The sequence below is a fragment of the Girardinichthys multiradiatus genome, chromosome 6 (genome assembly GCF_021462225.1).
Source record: "Girardinichthys multiradiatus isolate DD_20200921_A chromosome 6, DD_fGirMul_XY1, whole genome shotgun sequence".
In the NCBI taxonomy this organism is placed as follows: Eukaryota; Metazoa; Chordata; class Actinopteri; order Cyprinodontiformes; family Goodeidae; genus Girardinichthys; species Girardinichthys multiradiatus.
This window is the reverse complement of record NC_061799.1, coordinates 30,810,597-30,834,860: the sequence shown is the minus strand read 5'-3', so window position 1 is coordinate 30,834,860 and position 24,264 is coordinate 30,810,597. Positions and strand designations below refer to the sequence as shown.

The 24,264-nt window shown below is 40.3% G+C and overlaps 2 protein-coding genes across 5 annotated transcripts in view; one reads left to right on the top strand and one right to left on the bottom strand.

The window, feature by feature from the left end:
- Positions 1-17,929, bottom strand: part of atp6v1h (ATPase H+ transporting V1 subunit H) — a 51,644-nt gene extending 33,715 nt beyond the window's left edge. The window contains exons 1-7 of one of the 2 annotated variants that reach the window (XM_047367764.1): positions 17,803-17,929; positions 15,431-15,579; positions 11,924-12,023; positions 11,402-11,491; positions 10,463-10,576; positions 1,349-1,453; positions 328-387 (exon numbers count right to left, since the gene is read on the bottom strand). In XM_047367764.1, the coding sequence (XP_047223720.1) occupies positions 328-387; positions 1,349-1,453; positions 10,463-10,576; positions 11,402-11,491; positions 11,924-12,023; positions 15,431-15,534 (573 nt within the window). In that variant the 5' untranslated portion in view covers positions 15,535-15,579; positions 17,803-17,929. The remainder of the gene's footprint in view (positions 1-327; positions 388-1,348; positions 1,454-10,462; positions 10,577-11,401; positions 11,492-11,923; positions 12,024-15,430; positions 15,580-17,802) is intronic. The other variant, XM_047367765.1, reaches the window with a different exon arrangement.
- Positions 16,510-24,264, top strand: part of rgs20 (regulator of G protein signaling 20) — a 28,954-nt gene continuing 21,199 nt past the window's right edge. The window contains exon 1 of one of the 3 annotated variants that reach the window (XM_047367768.1): positions 16,510-16,589. Coding sequence is in view for 2 of the 3 variants with exons in the window: in XM_047367766.1 (XP_047223722.1) it covers positions 19,406-19,594 (189 nt within the window). In the remaining variant the exon portion in view is untranslated. Of the gene's footprint in view, positions 16,590-19,109; positions 19,595-24,264 lie in introns of those variants that run through there. The other 2 variants (XM_047367766.1, XM_047367767.1) reach the window with 2 other exon arrangements.

Here is a 24,264-nt window from a genome sequence, read left to right as displayed (position 1 = left end):
GAAAGCTGTTCGTCATGCGCCTTGAGCACTACAGCAGAATTGACTTCCGGCATGCATTTTTCACTTGAACGTTAAAGATCAACCTGTAGCAGCAAACACCATGCTGTCTAAATGGAGAGGTCGCTCTAAAATCGCACATGTCTTCAAACGATTAAAGCTGGTAATGAAAAACTGGAGTGCAACAACAGGATGGGTGAGAAAAAAGGGAGGGACAGAGCAGATGTGAAGGTCCAGTGACAGCTAACATATTCCATCTTCAAACCCAGATGTTTTTCCTTTCCTTTCCGGGTCCTGACTTGACTGGAGATGCACTTTGCTCATACTCACTTCACTGGGGGAAATCGTCCCTGCTCCTGTGCCTGTTTCTGGACCTGAACCATGTAGATTCTAATAAAAGATAGAAAAAAATAAACACTTGCAAAACTCTTCTGAGCTAAGTTGCATCGGCAAAGAACCACACAGTATGTGCTTGACCAAAGATGACCGTCAGGACCATTAGAAGTTCAATGGTTCCCTTTGTACCTGTTGAAGGAAATCAATATCAGATGCAATTTCATGAGCAAAAACTGCTCCACAAGAAAAATTGGTATATGTTTGGGAACAATGGTGGGTAAAAAAAAGACCCCCAAAAGACCAAGAGATCAACATTTATTATTTTTTAAATCTTTATTTTAATACATATATCTGCCAAGGCATTGCAAGTGTTTAATACGCAGTCATTAGATCATCTTAAAGTAGAAGGAGTGAAATCAAATACGAATGAATGGATTCTATTAATTTAGATAATAGTTTTTCTTTGAATTCAACTCTGAAGAAGTAATGACTAGAGAGACGAATTAGAAACGCCTACAGCTAGTTAGCTGATTAGACAGAATAAATTTAAAACTACTTATTAGAAGAAAGAAACTAAACCTCCAGACTCACAACCTTATATCTGAGAAATTGATTCATTGCTTGGCAAAAAAGGAAAACAAATAGCTTTCTAAAAATTACTAAATCAATTAAATTTCTAATCACAGCAACATGATTAGATTTTTTTCATCCATCATGCCACATGATCAACTAATAATTGGACTCGAACATTCCTATCCACCACAACAACGGTCAGTCTCCAGATATACCAATAACCATGTATTTGAATGCAAATATCAACACTTTACAAAATGCATACACTATGTTGTGCATCAGCATTACATATTTCATAAAAAAAACAAAATAACAAAAAAAGAAATCTACTAATGGTTTAGTTTCTACTTTAAGTCAAGAAAAATGTTTTTAAGATGAAACCATCGCAGTGTTTCTTTTTATATCACAACGCATTTTATGGACTACACTTTGAGTTACATACCTGTGAACTCAGTTGGCTTTTAATCCAGTTGAAGTAGTAGTTCAGATCACTTCCCTCCATCAGGTCCCGCCCCCAGGCAGCCAGTTTAGCGATGATCCTTGCAGCCTAAGAAGAAGGATGGTGTTTACTATTTATTATTATCCTTGTGTTTTAACAAGGGACATCTATAGCAAGTTGTGTAAGAAAATGAATCAAGACTTGGAAAAATGAAGTGGAAAAAAAAACAATGTGTGTTTATTTAAGAATCTGTTATAAATAAAAATCTGAGAAGTGTGTTGTGAACTTGTATTCATCACCTTCAACTCTGATGCTCCTAAATAAACGCTAGTGCAACCCGCTGCCATGAGAAGACAAATTAACAATCCACTCACTAAATATAGTTGTTCTGTGAAGGGTTTCCAAACTTTTCACCCTGTGACCCCCCCCAAAATAACAGTGCCAGAGACTAGTGACCCCTAAAAATACATATAATTCTTACACTATATTTATTTATAAATATATTATTTGTATTTTTAAAAGATTTTTTTTTTACCATTTAATTTCATCTTATGTATTTATTTATTTCATGAGACATTCATATTTATTCATTCATCTTCTATACTGCTTATTCTATAGTGGGTCAAGGGGGAGAGAGGCGGGGTACACCCTGGACAGGTCGCCAATCCATTGCAGGGCAGGACATTCATATTTATTTACTGCACAATATATTCATTTACTTAAATTTGTCCCTTTTGGCCCTTTATACAGCTCAGCAGGCATATCACGATGATTCTGAAAATCATCTCACAAGCCCCCACCATCCGCCTACACAGACAGGTTTCGAAAGGAGAGCATTAATCAAGGAATCAGGCAAGAAGGCTATGGTAATTCTGGAGGAGCTGCAGAGATCCATTGTTCAAGCGGGAGAATCTGCTGACAGGAGAACAATTTTTTTGACACTAAGAAATACAACCCCCGGCAAAAATCATGGAATCACCAGTCTCTGAGGATGTTCCTTCAGTTGTTGAATTTTGTAGAAAAAAAAAACAGATCACAGACATGACAAAAAACTAAAGGCATTTCAAATGGCAACTTTCTGGCTTTAAGAAATACTAAAAGAAATCATGAAAAATAATTGTGGTAGCCAGTAACCGTTACATTTTAAGAACAAGCACAGGGAATAAATTATGGAATCACTCAATTATGAGGAAAAAACTATGGAATCATGAAAAACAAACAAACAAAATAACACTCCAACACATCACTAGTACTTTGTTGCACCACCTCTGGCCTTTGTAACTGCTTGCAGTCTCTGAGGCATTGACTTAATGAGTGACAAACAGTACTCTTCACCAATCTGATTCCAGCTTTCTCTGATTGCTGTTGCCAGATCAGCTTTGCAGGTTGGAGCCTCATCATGGACCATTTTCTTTAACTTCCATCACAGATTTTCAATGGGATTGAGATCCGGACTGTTTGCAGGCCATGATAGTGACCTTATGTGTCTTTCTATGGCAAGATGCATTATCATCTTGAAAAATGATGTAATCATCCCCAAACATCCTTTCGATGGATGGGATAAGAAATGTGTCCAAAATGTCAATGTAAACCTGTGCATTTATTGAAGATGTAATGACAGGCATCTCCCCAGTGCTTTTACCTGACATGCAGCCCCATATCATCAATGACTGTGGAAATTTCCATGTTTTCTTCAGACAGTCGTCTGCATAAATCTCTTTGGAACGGCACCAAACAAACGTTCCAGCATCATCACCTTGCCCAATGCAGATTTGAGATTCATTACTGAATATGACTTTCATCCAGTCATCCGCAGTCCACAATTGCCTTTCCTTAGCCCATTGTAACTTTGTTTTTTTCTGTTTAGGTGTTAGTGATGGCTTTCTTTTAGCTTTTCTGTATGTAAATCCCATTTCCTTTAGGCGGTTTCTTACAGTTCGGTCACAGACGTTGACTCCAGTTTCCTCCCATTTGTTCCTCATTTGTTTTGTTGTACATTTTCTGTTTTCAAGGCATATTGCTATAAGTTTTCTGTCTTGACGCTTTGATGTCTTCCTTGGCCTACCAGTATGCTTGCCTTTAACCACCGTGATGATTTACCCTCTTTAAGGAGTTTGATAATCCTCTCCTTTTTTTTCAAGTGACATCTCTGGTGTTGAAGCCATGATTCATGTCAGTCCTCTTGTTGCAGCACCTCTCCAAGGTGTGATCACTCCTTTTTACCTGGACACTAACGAGCAGATTTAATCTGATGCAGGTGTTATTGTTTGTAATGACAATTTGCAGGGAGATTCCATATTTTTTTCCTCAAAATTGAGTGATTCCATAATTTATTCCCTGTGCTTGTTCTAAAAATGTAACTGTTACTGGCTACCACAATTATTTTTCGTGATTTTTTTTTTTGTATTTCTTAAAGCCAGAAAGTTGTCATTTGAAATGCCTTTAGTTTTTTGTCATGTCTGTCATCTGTTTTTTTTCTATAAAATTCAATAACTGACAGAGACTGGGGATTCCCTGATTTTTGCCAGGGGTTGTACATCATAAGTCCAGTTTGCTAAAATCTGAGTTTTCCTTTAAAACATTTTCTCCACACAACAAAACTAAAACAGACTATGGTAGAATCCCAATCTAACGCAGGACTCACTGAGGCTAATATCTCATAAACAATTTCACTTGGTAAAGCCTGTCTGTGCCCCAGGATGAGACAGGAACATTTAAACTCTCCAATTTCCTTTTTGCCAATAGGAGGCTGTGTAGAAACTAGGCTGAAATTTAAAAGCAAGACTCAGCATGACAGTTAAGTGCTATGTTACAGATCTGAGGTCACATTAAGCCCACCTGCTGCATACCATCTGGGTGCTCCTCTCAACTAAACTGTGTGTGTCATGTCATAGTACCAGGTATGCCATTAGATGTCATTCTTGAACTGAAACAAGTGGCAGACAGGTCATTAAATTAATTGCTTGATTTTTAGGCAAAAGGGAAGGCTGTTTCGAAATGAATTATTGATGAATTGCCAAGATTACTAACAGATGCCTCCTTTAAAAATGACTGGAAGCAAAAGATGTAATGCAGTGGACCATGTTAGAGGTGAAAGTGGGAGCCTTCTTTTACTATTCAGCACACAGTGATGGCTCTTAATCATTCTGTGTCCTTTCCCAAAAACACAATGTTGTGGTTAAGCTTTCAGGTCAAGCTATAGATAGCTCCCATCCATATCACAGCCCACTATGAATAAACACCATTTACAGTATTCGGGTAGAAAAAAAACAACCTTTAATGGGAGAAGTCATGCTTTTTGAGAACAGAAAATAAAATGTTTTTAACTGAAGAACATAAAGATAGAGAAGCACCAAGAAATTTCCCAGTGACTTGTACTGGGTGGTTTTCAGCTTGAACAGCCCTGAGTGCTGACCAGCCACCTGGAAGGCAAAAAACCCAATCATTTTCTGATCTTTCTCCTAAGAGCTCTCAGTTCACGCTGACAACAACACTCCTTGGTGTGGAATGTATTACTAAGTGAAGAAAGTTAAAAGTGGTCTATTTACAGTATCGATGAGTTGTTTAAAAATTATCCGAAGAAGCACAGAGATCTAAGAAGGATTTGAAATTAAATATTTCTTTACACCAACTCAAAACTAGACATGGGAAATTATCATATAGTTTTTAGTTATTGCGAAAAGAATCAGTCGTTGTTTGCCTGCCTCAAAAACTGACAGTATGGTTAAGATTTTAGTATCTGAAATATCAATTGCTAGTTCCATGAGATCATCTGCGCATACATTTCAAGATAGGACTGAATGCAATTATGGTCTATAGTTTAGCATACAGCTTCACACATAAATATAACGTAGTAAAGCAGCCATTTTGAATATTGGTTTTATTTTTAGAGCAGTATTTACTTTTATAAAGCTGTGCCTCCATGCACTGATAGATTTAGATTTTTATCGCTACTTTCTCATTGCCACACCACAAAAAATTGTGGAAAACATTTACATTTATATTGTCCATCCCTTTTCAAGGCATGCCTGCAGTTTATTCAGGGTGCAAGAGAAAAGGAGAGAGCAAGCCTTTTAGTTGATACCAGGAACCCTCCTGGACTTTCAGCCTCTGTCTGTCATGGAACATTTTGGACTTGGAAAAGTTCACAGCTTGAACTGAAGGGTCCTGGGTCCATATACATTTCAGAGTTGCTGGTCACGAAAGGACCATATTAGCTCATCAGAGAACTGTTCACTCTGTCTGCCCAGGATTAGAATTAAACGAGAGGCAGGATTTATGCCCCTTTTTCATGGGCTCTACTTTGGTCGCCTCCACTCGACTCAGCCCGTTTTGCAAACCCAGAACTGGCTTTCTTGGTACCTGCTCGTCAGTAGGTCCCATTGGGGGTAAGCAGGGCTGACATGCAACATTAACAGACTGCATTAGAAAGTGCTTGCCGAGGCAGCGGTCATAAAGAATAGCCACAGATTTTACCACAGTCTGCAATTCCAAGGGAAGCTAAAAAGAAAACTCAAGACTACAAAATATTAAAAGGACCACAATGGCTGTAGGGGGTCAAACTGAAAGCCATGTGGCACAGCGCACGATGCAGACAGCTGGAAGTTGGGTTTCAAGCCATAACTTCAGAAGTCAGTAAGTCAATGGAAACAATAGGTGAGATCTAGCGGAGTGAAGCAGTGTTATGCTGGACCCGTAAATGAAAAGAGGCATTTGTTTTTGTATGCTTCTCAGCTCTAGAAAAAACTCTCTGAAAACCTGAGACCTGATGAATACATGACAATTCACCAGAAATTTGCATATGAATCATTACAGATTTAAACAGTTGACGCATACTAAACCCTACAGGGTTAAAAAAAAAATCTCCATCTAGGAGGCAACCGGTATAGATGCCTGAGCCACTTCAACTGGCTCCTCTCGATGTGGAGGAGCAGCAGCTCTACTCCGAGCTCCTCACCCTATCTCTAAGGGAGTGCCCGGCCACCCTACGGAGGAAGCTCATTTCAGCCGCTTGTATCCGGGATCTTGTTCTTTCAGTCATGACCCAAAGTTCATGGCCATAGGTGAGGGTAGGAACGTAGACCGACCGGTAAATCGAGAGCTTCGGTTTTCGGCTCAGCTCTCTCTTTACCACAACGGATCGGCATAGCGCCCCCATTACTGCGGCAGCCGCACCAATCCGTCTGTCGATCTCCCGCTCCATTCTTCCCTCACTCGTGAACAAGACCCCGAGATACTTAAACTCCTCCACTCGAAGCAGGAACTCCCCTTCAACCTGAAGAGGACAAGCCACCATTTTCCAGTCGAGAACCATGGCCTCGGACTTGGAGGAGCTGATCCTCATCCCAGCCGCTTCACACTCGGCTGCGAACTGCCCCAGCGCATACTGTAGGTCTTGGCTAGAGGGGGCCAGCAGGACCACATCATCCGCAAAAAGAAGAGACGAAATCCTCTGGTCCCCAAACCAGACCCCCTCCGGCCCTTGGCTGCGCCTAGAAATCCTGTCCATAAAAGTTATGAACAGGACCGGTGACAGAGGGCAGCCCTGCCAGAGTCCAACATGCACCGGGAACAGGTCCGACTTAGTGCCAGCAATGCGAATCAAACTTCTGCTCCGCTTGTACAGAGACCGGATGGCCCCTAGTAAAGGGCCCCCGATTCCATACTCCTGGAGTACCCCTCACAGGGCACCACGAGGGACACAGTTGAATGCTTTCTCCAGGTCCACAAAACACATGTGGACCAGTTGGGCAAAATCCAAGGAACCCTTGAGTACCCTGTAGAGGGTATAGAGCTGTTCCAGTGTTCCACGGCCGGGACGAAAACCACACTGCTCCTTCTGAAGCCGAGGTTTGACTGTCGGCCGGACTCTCCTCTCCAATTCCCTGGCGGAGGCCCTACCAGGGAGGCTGAGGAGTGTGATCCCCCTGTAGTTGGAACACACCCTCCGGTCAACCTTCTTATGAAGGGGGACCACCACCCCAGTCTGCCAGTCCAGAGGCACTGTCCCCGACCGCCACGCAATGTTGAAGGGGCGTGTCAACCATGACAGCCCCACAACATCCAGAGACTTGAGGTACTCAGGGCGGATCTCATCCACCCCCGAAGCCCTGCCACAGCGGAGCTTTTTAACCACCTCGGTGACTTCAGCCTGGGTGATGAAAGAGTCCAACCCCGAGCCCCCAGCCTCTGTTTCCACCAGGGAATGCGTGATGGCAGGATTGAGGAGATCCTCGAAGTACTCCTTCCACCGCCTGATAATGTCTCCAGTCGAGGTCAGCAGCTCCCCACCCTCACTGTGAACAGTGTTGGCGAAGCACTGCTTCCCCCTCCTGAGGCGCCGGACGGTTTGCCAGAATCGCTCTGAGGCCAACCGGTAGTCCTGCTCCATGGCCTCACCGAACTCCTCCCAGGCCCGAGTTTTTGCCTCTGCCACAGCCCGGGCTGCGGCACGCTTGGCCTCACGGTACCCATCAGCCGCCTGAGGAGTCCCACAAGCCAACCACGGACGATAGGACTCCTTCTTCAGCTTGACAGCGTCCCTTACTGCCGGTGTCCACCACCGGGTTTGGGGATTGCCGCCGTGACAGGCAACGCAGACCTCACGGCCGCAGCTACGGGGAGCAGCATCGACAATAAATGCGGAGAACATGGTCCACTCTGACTCTATGTCTCCAATATCCCCCGGAATCTGGTCAAAGCTCTCCCGGAGGTGAGAGTTGAATACATCCCATGCCAAGGTCTCCGCCAGACGTTCCCAGCGGACCCTCACTATGCGCTTGGGCCTGCCAAGTCTGTCCGGCTTTCTCCTCCTCCAGCGGATCCAATTCACGACCAGGTGGTGAACATTGGACAGCTCAGTCCCTCTCTTCACCCGAGTGTCCAAAACATGCGGCCCGAAGGTCTGATGATACGACAACAAAGTCGATCATTGACCTCCTGCCTAGGGTGTCCTGGTGCCAAGTGCACTGATGGGCACCCTTATGTTTGAACATGGTGATCATTATGGACAATCTGTAACTAGCACAGAAGTCCAATAGCTAAACACCACTCGGATTCAGATCTGGGAGGCCATTCCTCCCAATCAGGCCTCTCCAGGTGTCACTCGTTTCCCACGTGGTCGTTGAAGTCCCCCAGCTGAATAATGGAATCCCCGGGAGGGGTACTATACAGCCCCCCCGACAGGGACGCCAAGAAGGCCGGGTACTCCGCACTGCCACTCGGCCCGTAGGCCGAAATGACAGTCAGAGACCTGTCCCCAACCCGAAGGCGCAGGGATGCGACTCTCTCATCTACCGGGGTAAACCCCAACACGAGACGGCTGAGCTGGGGGGCAACAAGCAAACCTACCCCAGCCCACCGCCTCTCCCCGTGGGCCACTCCAGAGTAGAAGAGAGTCCAGCCCCTTTCGAGGAGATGGGTTCCAGAGCCCAAGCTGTGCGTGGAGGCGAGCCCAACTATTTCTAGTCGATATCTCTCGACCTCCCACACAAGCTCAGGCTCCTTCCCTCCAGCGAGGTGACATTCCACGTCCCTAGAGGCAGCCTAAGCATCCGGGGATCGGGCTGCCGAGGTCTCCACCTTTGTCCGCCGCCCAATCCTCTTTGCATCGGTCCCTCATGGTTCTCCCTGCAGGTGGTGGGCCTACTGGGGGATGGCCTCACGTCTGTCGTTCGGGCTTGGCCCGGCCGGGTCCCCGAGGAGCAACCCAGCCACCAGGCGCTCTCCAACGAGTCCCGACCCCAGGCCTGGCTCCAGGGTGGGACCCCTGCTCCGCCGTACCAGGCAACGTCACGTGCCTCGAGTTAGTAGTCGTCATGAGCGGTTCTTAAACCGCTCTTTGTCTGACCCGTCACCTAGAGCCTGTTTGCCATGGGAGACCCTACCAGGGGCATTTAAGCCCCAGACAACATAGCCTCGAGGATCATTTGAGCACTCAAACCCCTCCACCACATTAAGGTGGCGGTTCAAGGACAGTTCCTGCGGAGCTAAATTATGATTACTGACTGATCCGTTTTGAGCTGTCCTATCATAGGAGGCATTGTCTTAGCGATAAAATATCCCATGCATTTTTTTTTTCATTTTTTGTAGATTTTCAATTTCTTCTGTGGCTATAGCAGTAATATTTACAAGTGGCAACAATAAAGAAAAACATCTCATGGTTAGACTTTAGAATTAGGAAAACATTCTACATTTTATCGTATTTACTATTTAGACTTAAAAACAATGAAAGTTTTTAAGTTTTTAATGAATGGCCTATTTTTTATACCTTGCTGCCATGAATCAATAGACGAGGTCATGTTAGTCTGTGGAGACACTCCTTCACTCAGGTTTTGATACAAACATGCCCTTTTAGTTACTTTGTACGAAGAACAGAAGTCAGTGTGGGGCGCTGTGACTAGTTTGATGCTTTGCAGCTCCACATTTTGCAAATTGCAATGCACCATGTGTTGTGAATTTCCTCAATCAAAGCATGTTTTATTATGTTTTCCTTTCATAGAGAAATATTTGTTTTCCAAGAACACTTTCATTAAGCACCCACCACTTTTTAGAAGGTATACCCAACCAGAATGCAATATTTAGACTCTCTTCTTTAAACACATGAGAATGACTCCTCTTCGTTGGGGGACGGTGGCTTCTTCGGTAGGGGGACTGGGTGTTCGGGCTGGGATCGGGATTTGAGGGTTTGGGTGATTCTGGGAGGGCTGAGGGTGTTTGTCCTGGTTTTCGGTCGGTTCTCGGGGCCTGTCCCCTAGCCTTGGAGGCCAGGAGAAGGAGCGGGCCTTCTGGTCAGGGTCTGAGCTGGGGTTAGGAGTTGGGTCTTGGGGGTCGATTGGCGGGGCTGGGATTTCGGTTCTCTCAGGATTGTTTGGATTTTTTAGGTTCGGGCAGTGCGCCGGGTTCAATTTTCCTTTGATCGGCTTAGAATATTTTTTTCCCCTATTCAATTATTCCAACAAAACTAAGAATCAACAACCTCCCTTAAAGAACCTGCAACACAGTTATTCCTGCCTTTGTGTTCCAATAAAAAAAAACATTCTGAATTGGAATTATCATTTTTGACCTTAAAATAACTGAAAATCAACCAAGAAAACTCTAGTTTTTCTTGTAACTCACCATATGAACAGTAAATAGGTCCTGACGATTGAGCATTGGAAGGAAGTAGGACCAGGCAGTGTTTTTTGTCTTTTTGGCATAATCGAAGAAGATGTTCACTCTCTGATGGTTCTCCTAAAAACCAGTAGAAGTAAAATCTTGGATTAGCACTTGGACTGTAAACGTATGACTGTATATCAAAGTGAGTGCATGGAAGAGAATACAACATCAGAAGCACCCCCGGGTCTACAGTGAAGATGCAAAACTGACAAAAAATTTGTTTTATAATATATCTTCTCCAAACTCATTACCAGAATTTTTTACCAATTATTTTGATGTATGAATACTTACACTCATACCTACACGAATACCTACAATATGGTGTCATATTTATTGCAATGAAAGTAAAAATAATGCTAACAAAGTGCTTTAAAATTCACCAATCTACTGGCTATACGAGATCCTATTCTATTCACATTTCGAGTTTGTTTTCTCAACCTGAATTTTTCTTCTTTATTTAAAAAAATAGCATTTACATCCTACAATATGGAATAAAGAAAAGTAAGAAAAGGTAGGGCATAGCTATATTACCTCCCACCTAAAAAAAAAACAAGAAACATTTCCTACGAACTTCATATTTTCAAAGTCGCATAAAAACAGAAACTGTTTTACAAATTATCAACTTACCCAAATATGAAAAAGACTACCGAAAAGATAAACAGCACATTAGATTGAAAAACTTCAAATAAATTATTTAACGGCATATTGTATGACCACAGCTTGATAAAACTCTTTGTTCATGTAGTCATTCCTTAATTAAACTACATTTGTTGCAGGACAAAAGCATTTCTAAAAAGAATTACTTTTCTGTGCAAATGTACCTTGTAAGACTTTCTAGACATGACTTAGCTCATTGAGACAGAAAAAAAACGCTATATAGATGAGGTTTTATTTGTTTACCTGCAGAGTGTCATCAATCAGAGTCAAGATGTACTGGACTGTCTGCTCCTTAGAGATATGGGCCATCAGGTTCAGAAACGTCTTGGCACACTGAAAAGAAAAAAAAGCAAACCATGTGTTTAAAAAAAAAAAAAAAAAATCAACAATCTTTTTTTTTTTTTTTTAAATCAACAAGCACCTCTAAACAGAAAAAAAAAATCAAGCTAATGTGTGTTCAGAGCTACCTTTATCATTTCACAATGAACTGCATTTATAAAGCTTAGGAAAGATTTTGGAGCAACAAAGTATTTTTAAAAAAATTGTGGAACTCCATTAGGAGGGCAGTCTTATTAAGACTTTTGTACAACTCAAACTATGCAATGCAAAGCAGATAATTCTGGAAATGTTTCTAATGTATGAAGGCTTTAAACAAATGTGCAAGAGATAAGTCAAGCGCAAACATGGTATGCTTTGAATAAACTGGAGCCACAGAATGACACTTCTAATAAAAAACATAAAGTGCAGTGTACACAAACTGTTTACCTGGTGCCCCTCTTGGGTCAAAATGACTTGTTTCTCTTCAGAGGTGGCCTTTTCAAACTTCTTGATGAACTCACAGTCCTCTGTAGAGATCATCTGACTCCTACAAGCAAAACAAATGAACACAATGACTGCAATTCTTTGAGCACAGCTAAAATAATGTTTGCAAATCGCCTTACCTAAGTAATATTCGAAAAAGAATAACATCTGCAGGAAGATAACAAAAACCTACCATTTAATGTTGAGGCAATATTCCACCATACCTGCCAGCCATTAACGCAATCACTGTGGCTTCGCTTTGCAGTAGCATGCTACTTCACAGTCAAAGGGCCGGTTCAAGCAACAGCACAAATTACCATGCACATAAGATGCAGCCATGTCGACCCAGATGATATGTACAGTGCTTTGCGAAAGTATTCTGCCCCCTTGAACTTTTTAACCTCTTGTCCCATTTCAGGCTTCAAACATAAAGATATAAAATTCTAATTTTTTGTGAAGAATCAACAAGTGGGACACAATCGTGAAGTGGAATGAAATTTATTGGATGTGTCAAACTTTTTTAACAAATAAAAAACTGAAAGTGGGACGTGCAATATTATTCGGCCCCTTTACTTTCAGTGCAGCAAACTCACTCCAGAAGTTCAGTGAAGATATCTGAATGATCCAATGTTGTCCCAAATGACTGATGATGATAAATAGAATCCACCTGTGTGTAATCAAGTCTCCGTATAAATGCACCTGCTCTGTGATAGTCTCAGGGTTCTGTTCAAAGCACAGAGAGCATCATGAAGACCAAGGAACACACCAGGCAGGTCCGAGATACTGTTGTGGAGACGTTTAAAGCCAGATTTGGATACAGAAAGATTTCCCAAGCTTTATACATCCCAAGGAGCACTGTGCAAGTAATCATATTGAAATGGAAGGAGTATCAGACCACTGCAAATCTACCAAGACCCGGCCGTCCCTCTAAACTTTCATCTCGAACAAGGAGAAGACTGATCAGAGATGCATCCAAGAGACCCATGATCACTCTGGATGAACTGCAGAGATCTACAGCTGAGGTGGGAGAGTCTGTCCATAGGACAACAATCAGTCGTACACTGCACAAATCTGGCCTTTATGGAAGAGTGGCAAGAAGAAAACCATTTCTCAAAGATATCCATAAAACGTCTCGTTTAAAGTTTGCCTCAAGCCACCTGGGAGACACACCAAACATGTGGAAGAAGGTGCTCTGGTCAGATGAAACCAAAATCCAACTGTTTGGCCACAATGAAAAACGATATGTTTGGCGTAAAAGCAACACAGCTCATCACCCTGAACACACCATTCCCACTGTCAAACATGGTGGTGGCAGCAAATCTACAATGGAATGGTTCACAAATAAATGTATCCAGGTGTTGGAATGGCCAAGTCAAAGTCCAGACCTGAATCCAATTGAGAATCTGTGGAAAGAGCTGAAGACTGCTGTTCATGAACGCTCACCATCCAACCTCACTGAGCTCCAGCTGTTTTGCAAGGAAGAATGGGCAAGAATTTCAGTGTCTCGATGTACAAAACTGATAGAGACAAACCCCAAGAGACTTGCAGCTGTAATTGCAGCAAAGGGTGGCGCTACAAAGTATTAACGCAAGGGGGCCGAATAATATTGCACACCCCACTTTTAAGGTTTTTATTTGTTAAAAAAGTTTGACACATCCAATACATTTCATTCCACTTCACGATTGTGTCCCACTTGTTGTTGATTCTTCACAAAAAATTAGAATTTTATATCTTTATGTTTGAAGCCTGAAATGTGGCAAGAGGTTGAAAAGTTCAAGGGGGCCGAATACTTTCGCAAGGCACTGTAGCTACAGCAAAACCACAATTTTAAATGAGCCATGTAATTGAAGCAGAGTTTTAAATGAATGGATTATTGACTTACAAACAATACTATGGGTTAAAAGACAAATTAGAGCTGCTTAATTTAAAGGGTAGACTAAAAACAGGAAGTATAACTCAAGACAATGAATCACAATCGAGGAAATACAGAAGAGCTACTTTTAGGGAATCAAAATACAACAAATGCCCAAACATTACCACCTTCTCACAGAAAAAGTTTCGGGAAAAAATAAATCTACCACACTGCACTTGGAACAGCACTGATAAAAAATCTAAAATAACTGTAAAATAACAGAGCACTTGAAAACTTAAATGTTCACTTTCTAAAGGAGTCAATCTGTGAAACTGCTGTGGTGTGGACACAATGGTAGAAACAATTGTAATTTAGAAATAGATATCTACCAATTATATTTCAATTGCTTAACTCAAGTACACAAAACTGTACCTACAACAGCAGAAAAATTATGAGCCTAGAACCAGACATTATGTAGGTTCTAATAGGGTTGTAACGACACTTGATACCATTTCGATACTGTGGCAGCAGTTTTCAAAGGCACAGGGTTCTTTCTAGTTAAGAGCAAAAAAAAGAAGAAAAACTACAAAATGACAATATGGTAACTTTCTTAATTAGGGCAAAACTAATAAGTAGGGGACTATTCAGCCCTCGACTAGAAAAATAAATAATATAAAAGGCACCCCTGTTTGACAAAAGATAATGTAAGTATAAGTGTGTAACGTTGGTTCAGTTGTGTAATATATTAGTTATTATAATTGCTATCTCTAATGTGCCACTGGGTGCTTCCATTTGCCTGTCAAGTTTCACTATTTTGTAACGTTGTTGTTTTGGTGTTATTAGCATGTGTCATTGGCATAGCTAGCATGTGGTATCATTCAGCATTTAATGTTTTTTCCTGTCTGTTTATATGGGAAAGTACCTCTGAACAAATCTTTTGTGTTTGTCTTCTTGGCTAAAGATGGCTGCATATGTTTTTCTTGGAAGTGCTTGCCTTGTTAGCAGAGTTAAAACTTCCAGTAGCAGCTCAGGTGAGTCGCTGCAGGGACAACAAGTGCAACGGTTTGGGTAAGTGTGAAGAGGTTGGTTTGAATCATTTTTGATTGAAATTAATATCTTTGAAAAATTTATTTTTCTAGTATCGATTTTGTCAAACGTTTTGACAACCCTAGGTACTATGTTGTTGAAATCTAGAAGTTACAACTGAGTGTACAGATTCTGTTTTCATCCATCACCTAAAGAACTGAAAATTTCACACAATCTAAACAGCAACAAGGCGGTTGGCCATTTATTGTATTCAAAATGGAAACTGATGGCTGAGTAATACAGAAGAAAGTTAATTTCTGTGGTTTCTTGGGACAGCTGCAAGTGGTAGGTACTATTCAGTCTTTGTAAATAATCGTTAAGTGAAAGGATGCTTATTTTTTATTAATATGTTTCCACCTAGAGTGGCAATTAAATGCTCGTCTTGACACATGTGTTTTATTAACCAGCTGATTTTTGAACAAAGTTATAAAACCAAAACAACTGCTTGAATCACTGCACATTAGGCTATAAACTAATTAGAATGAGGACATCATCATTTTTAGAGACTAAACGGTTAAGCAAAGTTAACTTACTGAAGATAAGACTGCCAGTTGACCAGATTAGCCCGAACTTCAGCTGCTTTTGCAGCAATGATGTTGGTTGGGACTGCAGCGTCCACAGCCCCACGGATATCCATTTTGTCCTGGATTCTTTATAGAATGCGATTAGATAAAAACACAACCTGAAAAAGAAAAATAATGAACATATAACACCATGGTATATCATGCAACCATATTACTAAAGCTGGTGACACAACTTTCATAGTTGCGACAGATTATGAAAAGGCTAGGTGTTCACCTTAACAGACTGGTTTGTGTGTCCCGAATAAAAAACTGGGTATCAACAACTTTGCCTGTTGATGAATCACAGACTACAGGATTTTTTAGACCACCTAAAACCAACTGAGCACATCAAAGTCTTGAGAAAACTACCACGAGGACGACAGTTTGAAGGAACAAACATATCAGTGGGTGGCAATAATAGAAGATATTCTCAGAATTTCAGACAGGTTATATTTTTGTTATACTCTCCCATAAAATAAATGAGACACAATTTAAAATATGTTAAGTTTAACCAACAAGTGAATATAACTTGGATAGCGTTGACTGTAGTCTTTGTTCTACTTGTGTTTGAGGTTGAGAGGTTGTTTGTGGGTTTTGAAATAACTGTCAGTGTTGGCTATAATCTAAAAATGTTATTTATAGCCTAACAGACAATATTATATTGTTTAAGCAGGGTGGTGCAAATAAATATTAGGAATGTATGATAACTAGGTTTGTTCTATGTAAAAAATATTTCTACGGAAATGTCAATTTATAAATTAGCCCCATTACCTTTATGTTCATTATGTGAATCGTTTTCTTTATTTCAATAAGCTTCTTCATTACTTACTGTAATCTATCTGCTGTTCTATTTTTAACACAATTGTAATCAGTTAGTTTATAGCTTGTATTATGCCCAGTGTTATTTTGAGCTTAGTGTTCATAATGTTGTATAGTTACAAATAACGTTGTTTTTGTTTTGTTTTTTAAACTCGTGTCAAAGCTGATGACGCGTCCCAGTCTCTCTTTTTCATTGGCTATCGGCAACATGCATCTGCAGTTGGGTCAGTGATCAGTTCAGACAACCCAACTGTGTCCAGATCTGCTTTAAAAAATTCAAACATGTTTGATTGATTGCAACTGACATCAGGTAGGTTAACCTCAAACACTTGCAGACTCCAGTCTTCACTTCCTCTCACACTAGCAGATATTTGCACTGACTCTTCCTGCTGACTGACCACAACTAGCACAAACTTTCCTCGAATGGGGGTACAATTGAGGAGAAAATAGGGGAGTGTGTCCCCAGCTTAGGTCAAGCTCATACAAGCAGTTTTCTCTAATTCCAGTTATTCAGAGCTATCTGATCTCTTGGCAGTTCTTATTAAAAAAAAAAAGACCACTGAACCCCTTCCGTTAAAAACGGTTTTAAATCGTTAATTAATTATTTATTTGGCAAGCAGAATTCAATTAAAGGTAAATATAAAAATACAGAACATAGCTTAAAATTGGCAGAGCCAGTGGCTATAAGGTTAGCATACATACTGGAAAAATTACATTTATTAAATGCATCAAAATGGAAAGAATCCCACTATTTGTTGTCTATAAATGTATCAAGCAACAGCATTAACTTGATGCCCTTTTTTAAGTGTGATGCATAAATTAGGCTGATCTGATAATACCTTAATTTCCTGCTTAGTGTAAAACTAGTGACTCATTATAACAAATCAGAATCAAAATCAGAATTGGCAGGTCAGCCCTCAAACAAAACCAGAAATCGGTTCATTCTGTTTCGGTTATTTTTGGTGGTTGTCTACCCAAAACAAGCTGGAGTATCTCTAATGGGGTGGTTAAACACCAATTTAGAAAGCTTTTCATCTTAAAGAAGATATTATATGTTGAAACATTTAAACTACAAGTGATTAGTGGAAAATAACTATTTATGAAAGTTTATTGATTGTACATTTATCAGACTAAGAGATGTAAAGGCTGAACATGCTAGTATCAGCTTACCCTCTAAGCTAACACAATGTCATTACTAGTCGAGATAGGTTTAACTTAGAACTGGAATAGAACAACACAGTACTAAGCCTCCGACACTGCACACCAAAACACTTTAATCAGATTTATTCTGAACACGTCAAGAGGCAATTTTGTACCTTTTCAAAGACACAAAAACCGTTAGCCCGAGTTTAGCTAGAGACGCATAGCAAAGACAAGAATGCTAACCCAAAGTAGCTGTACTAAATTAGCGTCGAAGGTACCGTGTAAACTGTCAAAATAATACATGCTAATAAGATACTACAGTATGACAAAATGGGTACTGAACAACATATTCAATAAAAGTATCCTGTGGTGTTACTTACAGCTGTTCCGCACTGCTGTACTGTACTGTGCTAGGCTAACAGCTGACCGACTACAACACGGCGTCACGACATGTCATGTGACAATCACTCGGTCAGGTCACATGCTCCTCAGTCTGCACCACTATTTGTATGTAATGTTACATATTTTTTACTGTCTTAGTATAACGTTTCACTACATAGATAATACGAGTTTTTAAATTTGTTTCGTTGAAATGTGTCATAGCTAAAAGCAGATGGATTTATTAAAATATTGTTGGATAAACATAAAGATTACTGAGAGGTTTCCAAGATGGTCTCACAAGTGTCCAATTTTGGCTCCCCTGATAAAGATTTGTATAAAAGCTTGAAAACAAATGATTTTGAATTGAAGAAGCACATTCTTACCTAGAAGACTTTTTTTTTTAAATCCAATGTTTAATTTGAATACAATTATTCAGTAAGGGAAAAAAATTCAAATTAAGAAATAAATAAGTTAAACAAAATCCCTTCTGCTAAACTTAGCATTCCTTTTTGCAAAATCTCTCCAGATTGTCAAGGATGACTGGTAACAATACTGGTAACTCATCTAATCTGCAGAAATGGTTTTACACATGCAGTACAAATGCCAGATATTTTAAGATAAGATAACATGTTTAAATTAAGCTTTATCCTAGATAAAAAATTTATGAAATTCTCACTTATAAAATCAATCTTCGCTTTTGCATTAAATTACAGTACTTTAATTTAATGTAACATTTTAAGTATTGCCACAATCTTCATTCAATAGTTTTATTGGTGCAAATAAGAATATTAATAGCAGTTATTAGTATTATTATTATTATTATTAGTAGTAGTAGTAGTAGTATTAAAATACTGAAACAGAAACACTTTGACAACTCATCACCAGATTTGGCAACATTATGATTTGGACACTATTTTAACAGAATTAACTTTAAAAACACATACAGTTACAAAACAATAAACATATAATTTTAAATACATTATAATGTACACAAAATGATAAGCAAAATAATTACATGTTTTGGACTGCTCAAGTTTTGTCTAATCAGAGCTGATAGAAACGTGACCAGGTGCTCTGGTCAGATGAGTCCATTTTGTGTAATATGACAAATAGTTATGTTTAGCATTTCACTTTTAATAAGCAGATGGTGTCTAAAATAATTAAAATACATAATTTCGCTGCACAGCGTAGAGATTTACTCAGTGATTAAGGTAAAACATCCTTTTACATATTAAGTACACACAGGGCATAAACAATCAGAAATGATTCTGTGCCTGTCAGTAGTCTTTCTCTCTGTCTATCTAGCTCAGACATTAAGACCTCCGGGGTTAATCTGGCCTAAGCTGGACGCAGAAAAGCACAGAGGAATCAGGATCGTATCCAGTGGGAACACTGTCCTAATCCCCATCTGCCCTCTCCTTTGTAAACATTCTTTACTGTGTCGGGGTCACCAATACTTTTTACTCCCACTTCGTCTCTGTCGTCACGATGGGTTTTATGTCAGACTGTGGGAAAACATGGAGATGAGCAGAAAGCTTGGATTTCATATGATTTCAAGCAGACCTGATCCACACACTGCGAGCGGGGCCTCAAAGTCAGAGCATGCCATGTGGTAGCATGGTGAGGCAGTGGGAGATCAGGCCCACGGTCGTCCTGCGCGGAATCAAACGCACCAGGGTCCTAATGTGGCAGTGGATTCAGGGGCTGACCCGGGCCTGCAGGCAGAGTGTGGGCTACCAGGTTAACTACAATGACCCGGATCAAGCAGAACAGGAGATGGTGTTCCTTGAGGTATGATCTTGCTGTCATATTTTCATTAAGCATCATCGTTTTTGCTATTATCCCTTTACATACAAAAACTTGGGAACAAATTTCTGTCACAATCCTGGCAATATATATTTTTTTCATTTTCCAAACATAATTTGATTCCCAACAGATAAAGAGCATCTTCCCATATTTGTTATGACTCTGTTAATGAGATACTGAAAGCAAAACAGCACAGATAAGTGTTCTCTCAGATAAGAATCTGATTTTAATTTTCAAAACCAGTGATGCAACATGTACCCACATCATTTATTTAACATTCATGTCAGCTCAAAGAAACCCCTCTGATAATGTATTTTGCTTTTGATAGACTGGTCTTGAGTGAGGTTTATGGACTCTATTTGTTTTACACAAAACTTCTATTTAGGGAAGCACTTGCAGTCTAAACAAGGCTTAAAAAGAAGATTAAAAGTAGAAGATAGCGTGACCTGAAATAGTATGAGTCAAATAGCTTGAATTCTAATAAAAAGGTTAAGCCATTCAGCAATATTCTCCACAACAATGGACATGAGTATAAGGTTTAATAAGAAACAGCAAATTGAGCATTCAGAATTCATGTAGAGGATGAAGTTTATAAATGTGTCCTGGTAAATGATAATTACTGACTTCCGGTAGATCTCTGTTGTGAGGAAACCTGTGTTGCTATTCCTAGAAAGGAAGGGATTGTAGAGTCATGAGGACATGGGAGAGCATCCAGATCTGACTTGGAGATCACAACAAGACAGAACAAAGTCCAAGTCATTAGGATGTCTGACTCCAATTTAGCAGATATTTGAAATTAAATCAAAATACCACTTAGACACATTTCGAACCAGATATTTACACTGTATGAAAAAGGCATAACCATTTAACTCTCTGTCGGACATTAACTTAGACTAAACTTCAGGTTTTTGGCCAGGTATGATGAGCAAAATTATTTATATTGCTAAATTTCAGAGTTATATGATAGATAGATTTTTTCAGAGATTTGCTTTTTTAATTTTCTTCAAATTCAGAAGTTTGCATACATTTTCTTGGTATTTGGTAGACTTGCCTTTTAACTGAATGACTTGGTGTCATGATCTTGTGCTCAGTATTTCTATATAAATGTTCTTTATTCATAATCCCATCCATGTTGTGAAATGTATGATTCGCTCCTGCAGTAAAACGGCAACAAAACATGTTGCTTCTTTGCCTGTAATCACCTCCACCAATGAGGTTATGTTTTGGTTATTGTTGGTCTGTCTGCCCGTCTTTGCATCAGTTTGTAAAATATCTAAAAATGTCATTTGGATTCAGATGAAATTTTCAGACAGGATGTGCAATAGGAAAAGGAGCAGATGATTAGATTTTGGTGGTGATGTGGAGCACCATCTGGATCTAGTTTTTTTTTTTAAGGATTCATTATCATTGCCAGACAATGGTGTGATAACTAGGACTTCCCGCATAGGTGGCCAGACGTCTTCCAGAGTATAGCCCATCAGTATAGAGAAAAGCTAACATGCCATTCCTTTGGCAGAGGTCTGCGCTCTGTAAGTGCTTCCCTAGTTCACAGTTGAGATGGTGTTCTCTCACCTGCAAGCTTCCCCATTTATCCTTCAAATATAAAAATGCTCATTATGGCCACATTGTTTAAATTTTATTTTCATACAACCACAGGACGTGTCAGCAAAATCAAGCGTCTTTGTTCCTGAGTGCATTTTCAAATTTTTATTTTGCTTTTGGAATATATGTATTCTTCCTTTCTGAGGGGCATTTCAGCCCAGGTTGGCAGAGGACACATTTCACTGTACAGGTCCTTCTCAAAAAATTAGCATATTGTGATAAAGTTCATTATTTTCCATAATGTCATGATGAAAATTTAACATTCATATATTTTAGATTCATTGCACACTAACTGAAATATTTCAGGTCTTTTATTGTCTTAATACGGATGATTTTGGCATACAGCTCATGAAAACCCAAAATTCCTATCTCACAAAATTAGCATATCATTAAAAGGGTCTCTAAATGAGCTATGAACCTAATCATCTGAATCAAAGAGTTAACTCTAAACACCTGCAAAAGATTCCTGAGGCCTTTAAAACTCCCAGCCTGGTTCATCACTCAAAACCCCAATCATGGGTAAGACTGCCGACCTGACTGCTGTCCAGAAGGCCACTATTGACACCCTCAAGCAAGAGGGTAAGACACAGAAAGAAATTTCTGAACGAATAGGCTGTTCCCAGAGTGCTGTATCAAGGCACCTCAGTGGGAAGTCTGTGAGAAGGAAAAAGTGTGGCAGAAAACGCTGCACAACGAGAAGAGGTGACCGGACCCTGAGGAAGATTTTGGAGAAGGGCCGATTCCAGACCTTCGGGGACCTGCGGAAGCAGTGGACTGAGTCTGGAGTAGAAACATCCAGAGCCACCGTGCACAGGCGTGTGCAGGAAATGGGCTACAGGTGCCGCATTCCCCAGGTCAAGTCACTTTTGAACCAGAAACAGCGGCAGAAGCGCCTGACCTGGGCTACAGAGAAGCAGCACTGGACTGTTGCTCAGTGGTCCAAAGTACTTTTTTCGGATGAAAGCAAATTCTGCATGTCATTCGGAAATCAAGGTGCCAGAGTCTGGAGGAAGACTGGGGAGAAGGAAATGCCAAAATGCCAGAAGTCCAGTGTCAAGTACCCACAATCAGTGATGGTCTGGGGTGCCGTGTCAGCTGCTGGTGTTGGTCCACTGTGTTTTATCAAGGGCAGGGTCAATGCAGCTAGCTATCAGGAGATTTTGGAGCACTTCATGCTTCCATCTGCTGAAAAGCTTTATGGAGATGAAGATTTCATTTTTCAGCACGACCTGGCACCTGCTCACAGTGTCAAAACCACTGGTAAATGATTTACTGACCATGGTATCACTGTGCTCAATTGGCCTGCCAACTCTCCTGACCTGAACCCCATAGAGAATCTGTGGGATATTGTGAAGAGAACGTTGAGAGACTCAAGACCCAACACTCTGGATGAGCTAAAGGCCGCTATCGAAGCATCCTGGGCCTCCATAAGACCTCAGCAGTGCCACAGGCTGATTGCCTCCATGCCACGCCGCATTGAAGCAGTCATTTCTGCAAAAGGATTCCCGACCAAGTATTGAGTGCATAACTGTACATGAGTATTTGAAGGTTGATGTTTTTTGTATTAAAAACACTTTTCTTTTATTGGTCGGATGAAATATGCTAATTTTGTGAGATAGGAATTTTGGGTTTTCATGAGCTGTATGCCAAAATCATCCGTATTAAGACAATAAAGGACCTGAAATATTTCAGTTAGTGTGCAATGAATCGAAAATATATGAATATTAAATTTTCATCATTACATTATAGAAAATAATGAACTTTATCACAATATGCTAATTTTTTGAGAAGGACCTGTAAATAATGATACTCTCCTTTCAACTTCAGCCAGCATCTTCTCAAGTTATTTTGCTTTTGTTCTGTGGTTGATACACACATTTTGCACCAAAACAAGTTCACCTCTGCAGCACAGAACCTTTTTGCTTCCTTAATAGTATGGTGGCTGGACATTCCCAAGGTGTTTTTAATTTCATACAACAGATGAATGTGGAACCTTCAGGCATCTAGAAATTGTATCCATGCTGGTGGGAGTCCACAATTCTGTTCCTGAGATCTTGACTGATTTCTTTCTTTTTTTTTTTATAATGCCACAAATGGAAGCAGTGTGTTTGAGATGTTGCCTCAAAATACTTCCACAGTTGGACCTACTTTAACTCAAATATGAAATAACCTATCAGAACCTTACAAAGATATAACATCATCCTCTTGGCTTTCCCACATTGTTTAAAGGCATAATAATTTCAGGGTATGTAAATCCTGAATTAAAAAAATAATAATAATAAAGTTCTGTAAATTGTCTTACTCTCATTATTCTGGCATTTAGCTAATTGGAATTATTTTGGCCATTCTAACTGACCTTGCTTCTATGGGTTATTATATTCTGTACCTTAATGGGTGGCCGGGTTTGAATTTTACAAGTAAATCCCTAGCTGTTAGTCAGTAAAAACTCATTTCACAGCAGCTTGTAAAAGAAGCAGAGACAAGTGTCCGTAATAACCCTAACCAACGCTCTTCACTTCGTGGCAGGTGTTTCCACTTGTTCTGTTTGATTAAACCCCCATTTCAATTAAATTAAATTCAGTTTTATTTATATAGTGCCAATTCACAACACATGTCATCTCAAGGCACTTCACAACAGTCAGGTTCATACATTCCAATTAATCCTAACAATTGAACAGTGCAGTCAGATTCAGTTTTTCAAATTGGATAAAAAGTTTTTCTATCTAAGGAAGCCCAGCAGATTGCATCCAGTCAGTGACTTGCAGCATTCCCTCCTCCTGGATGAGCATGTAGAGACAGTGGACAGTCACTGGCGTTGACTTTGCAGCAATCCCTCATACTGAGCATGCATGTAGCAACAGTGGAGAGGAAAAACTCCCTTTTAACAGGAAGAAACCTCCAGGAGAACCAGGCTCAGTGTGAGCGGCCATCTGCCACAACCGACTGGGGGTATGAGAGAACAGAGCAGAGACACAAAGAGAACAAAGAAGCACTGATCCACGAGTACTTTCTATGGGAAGGAAAAGTAAATGTTAATTAAGAAATTGGAGAAA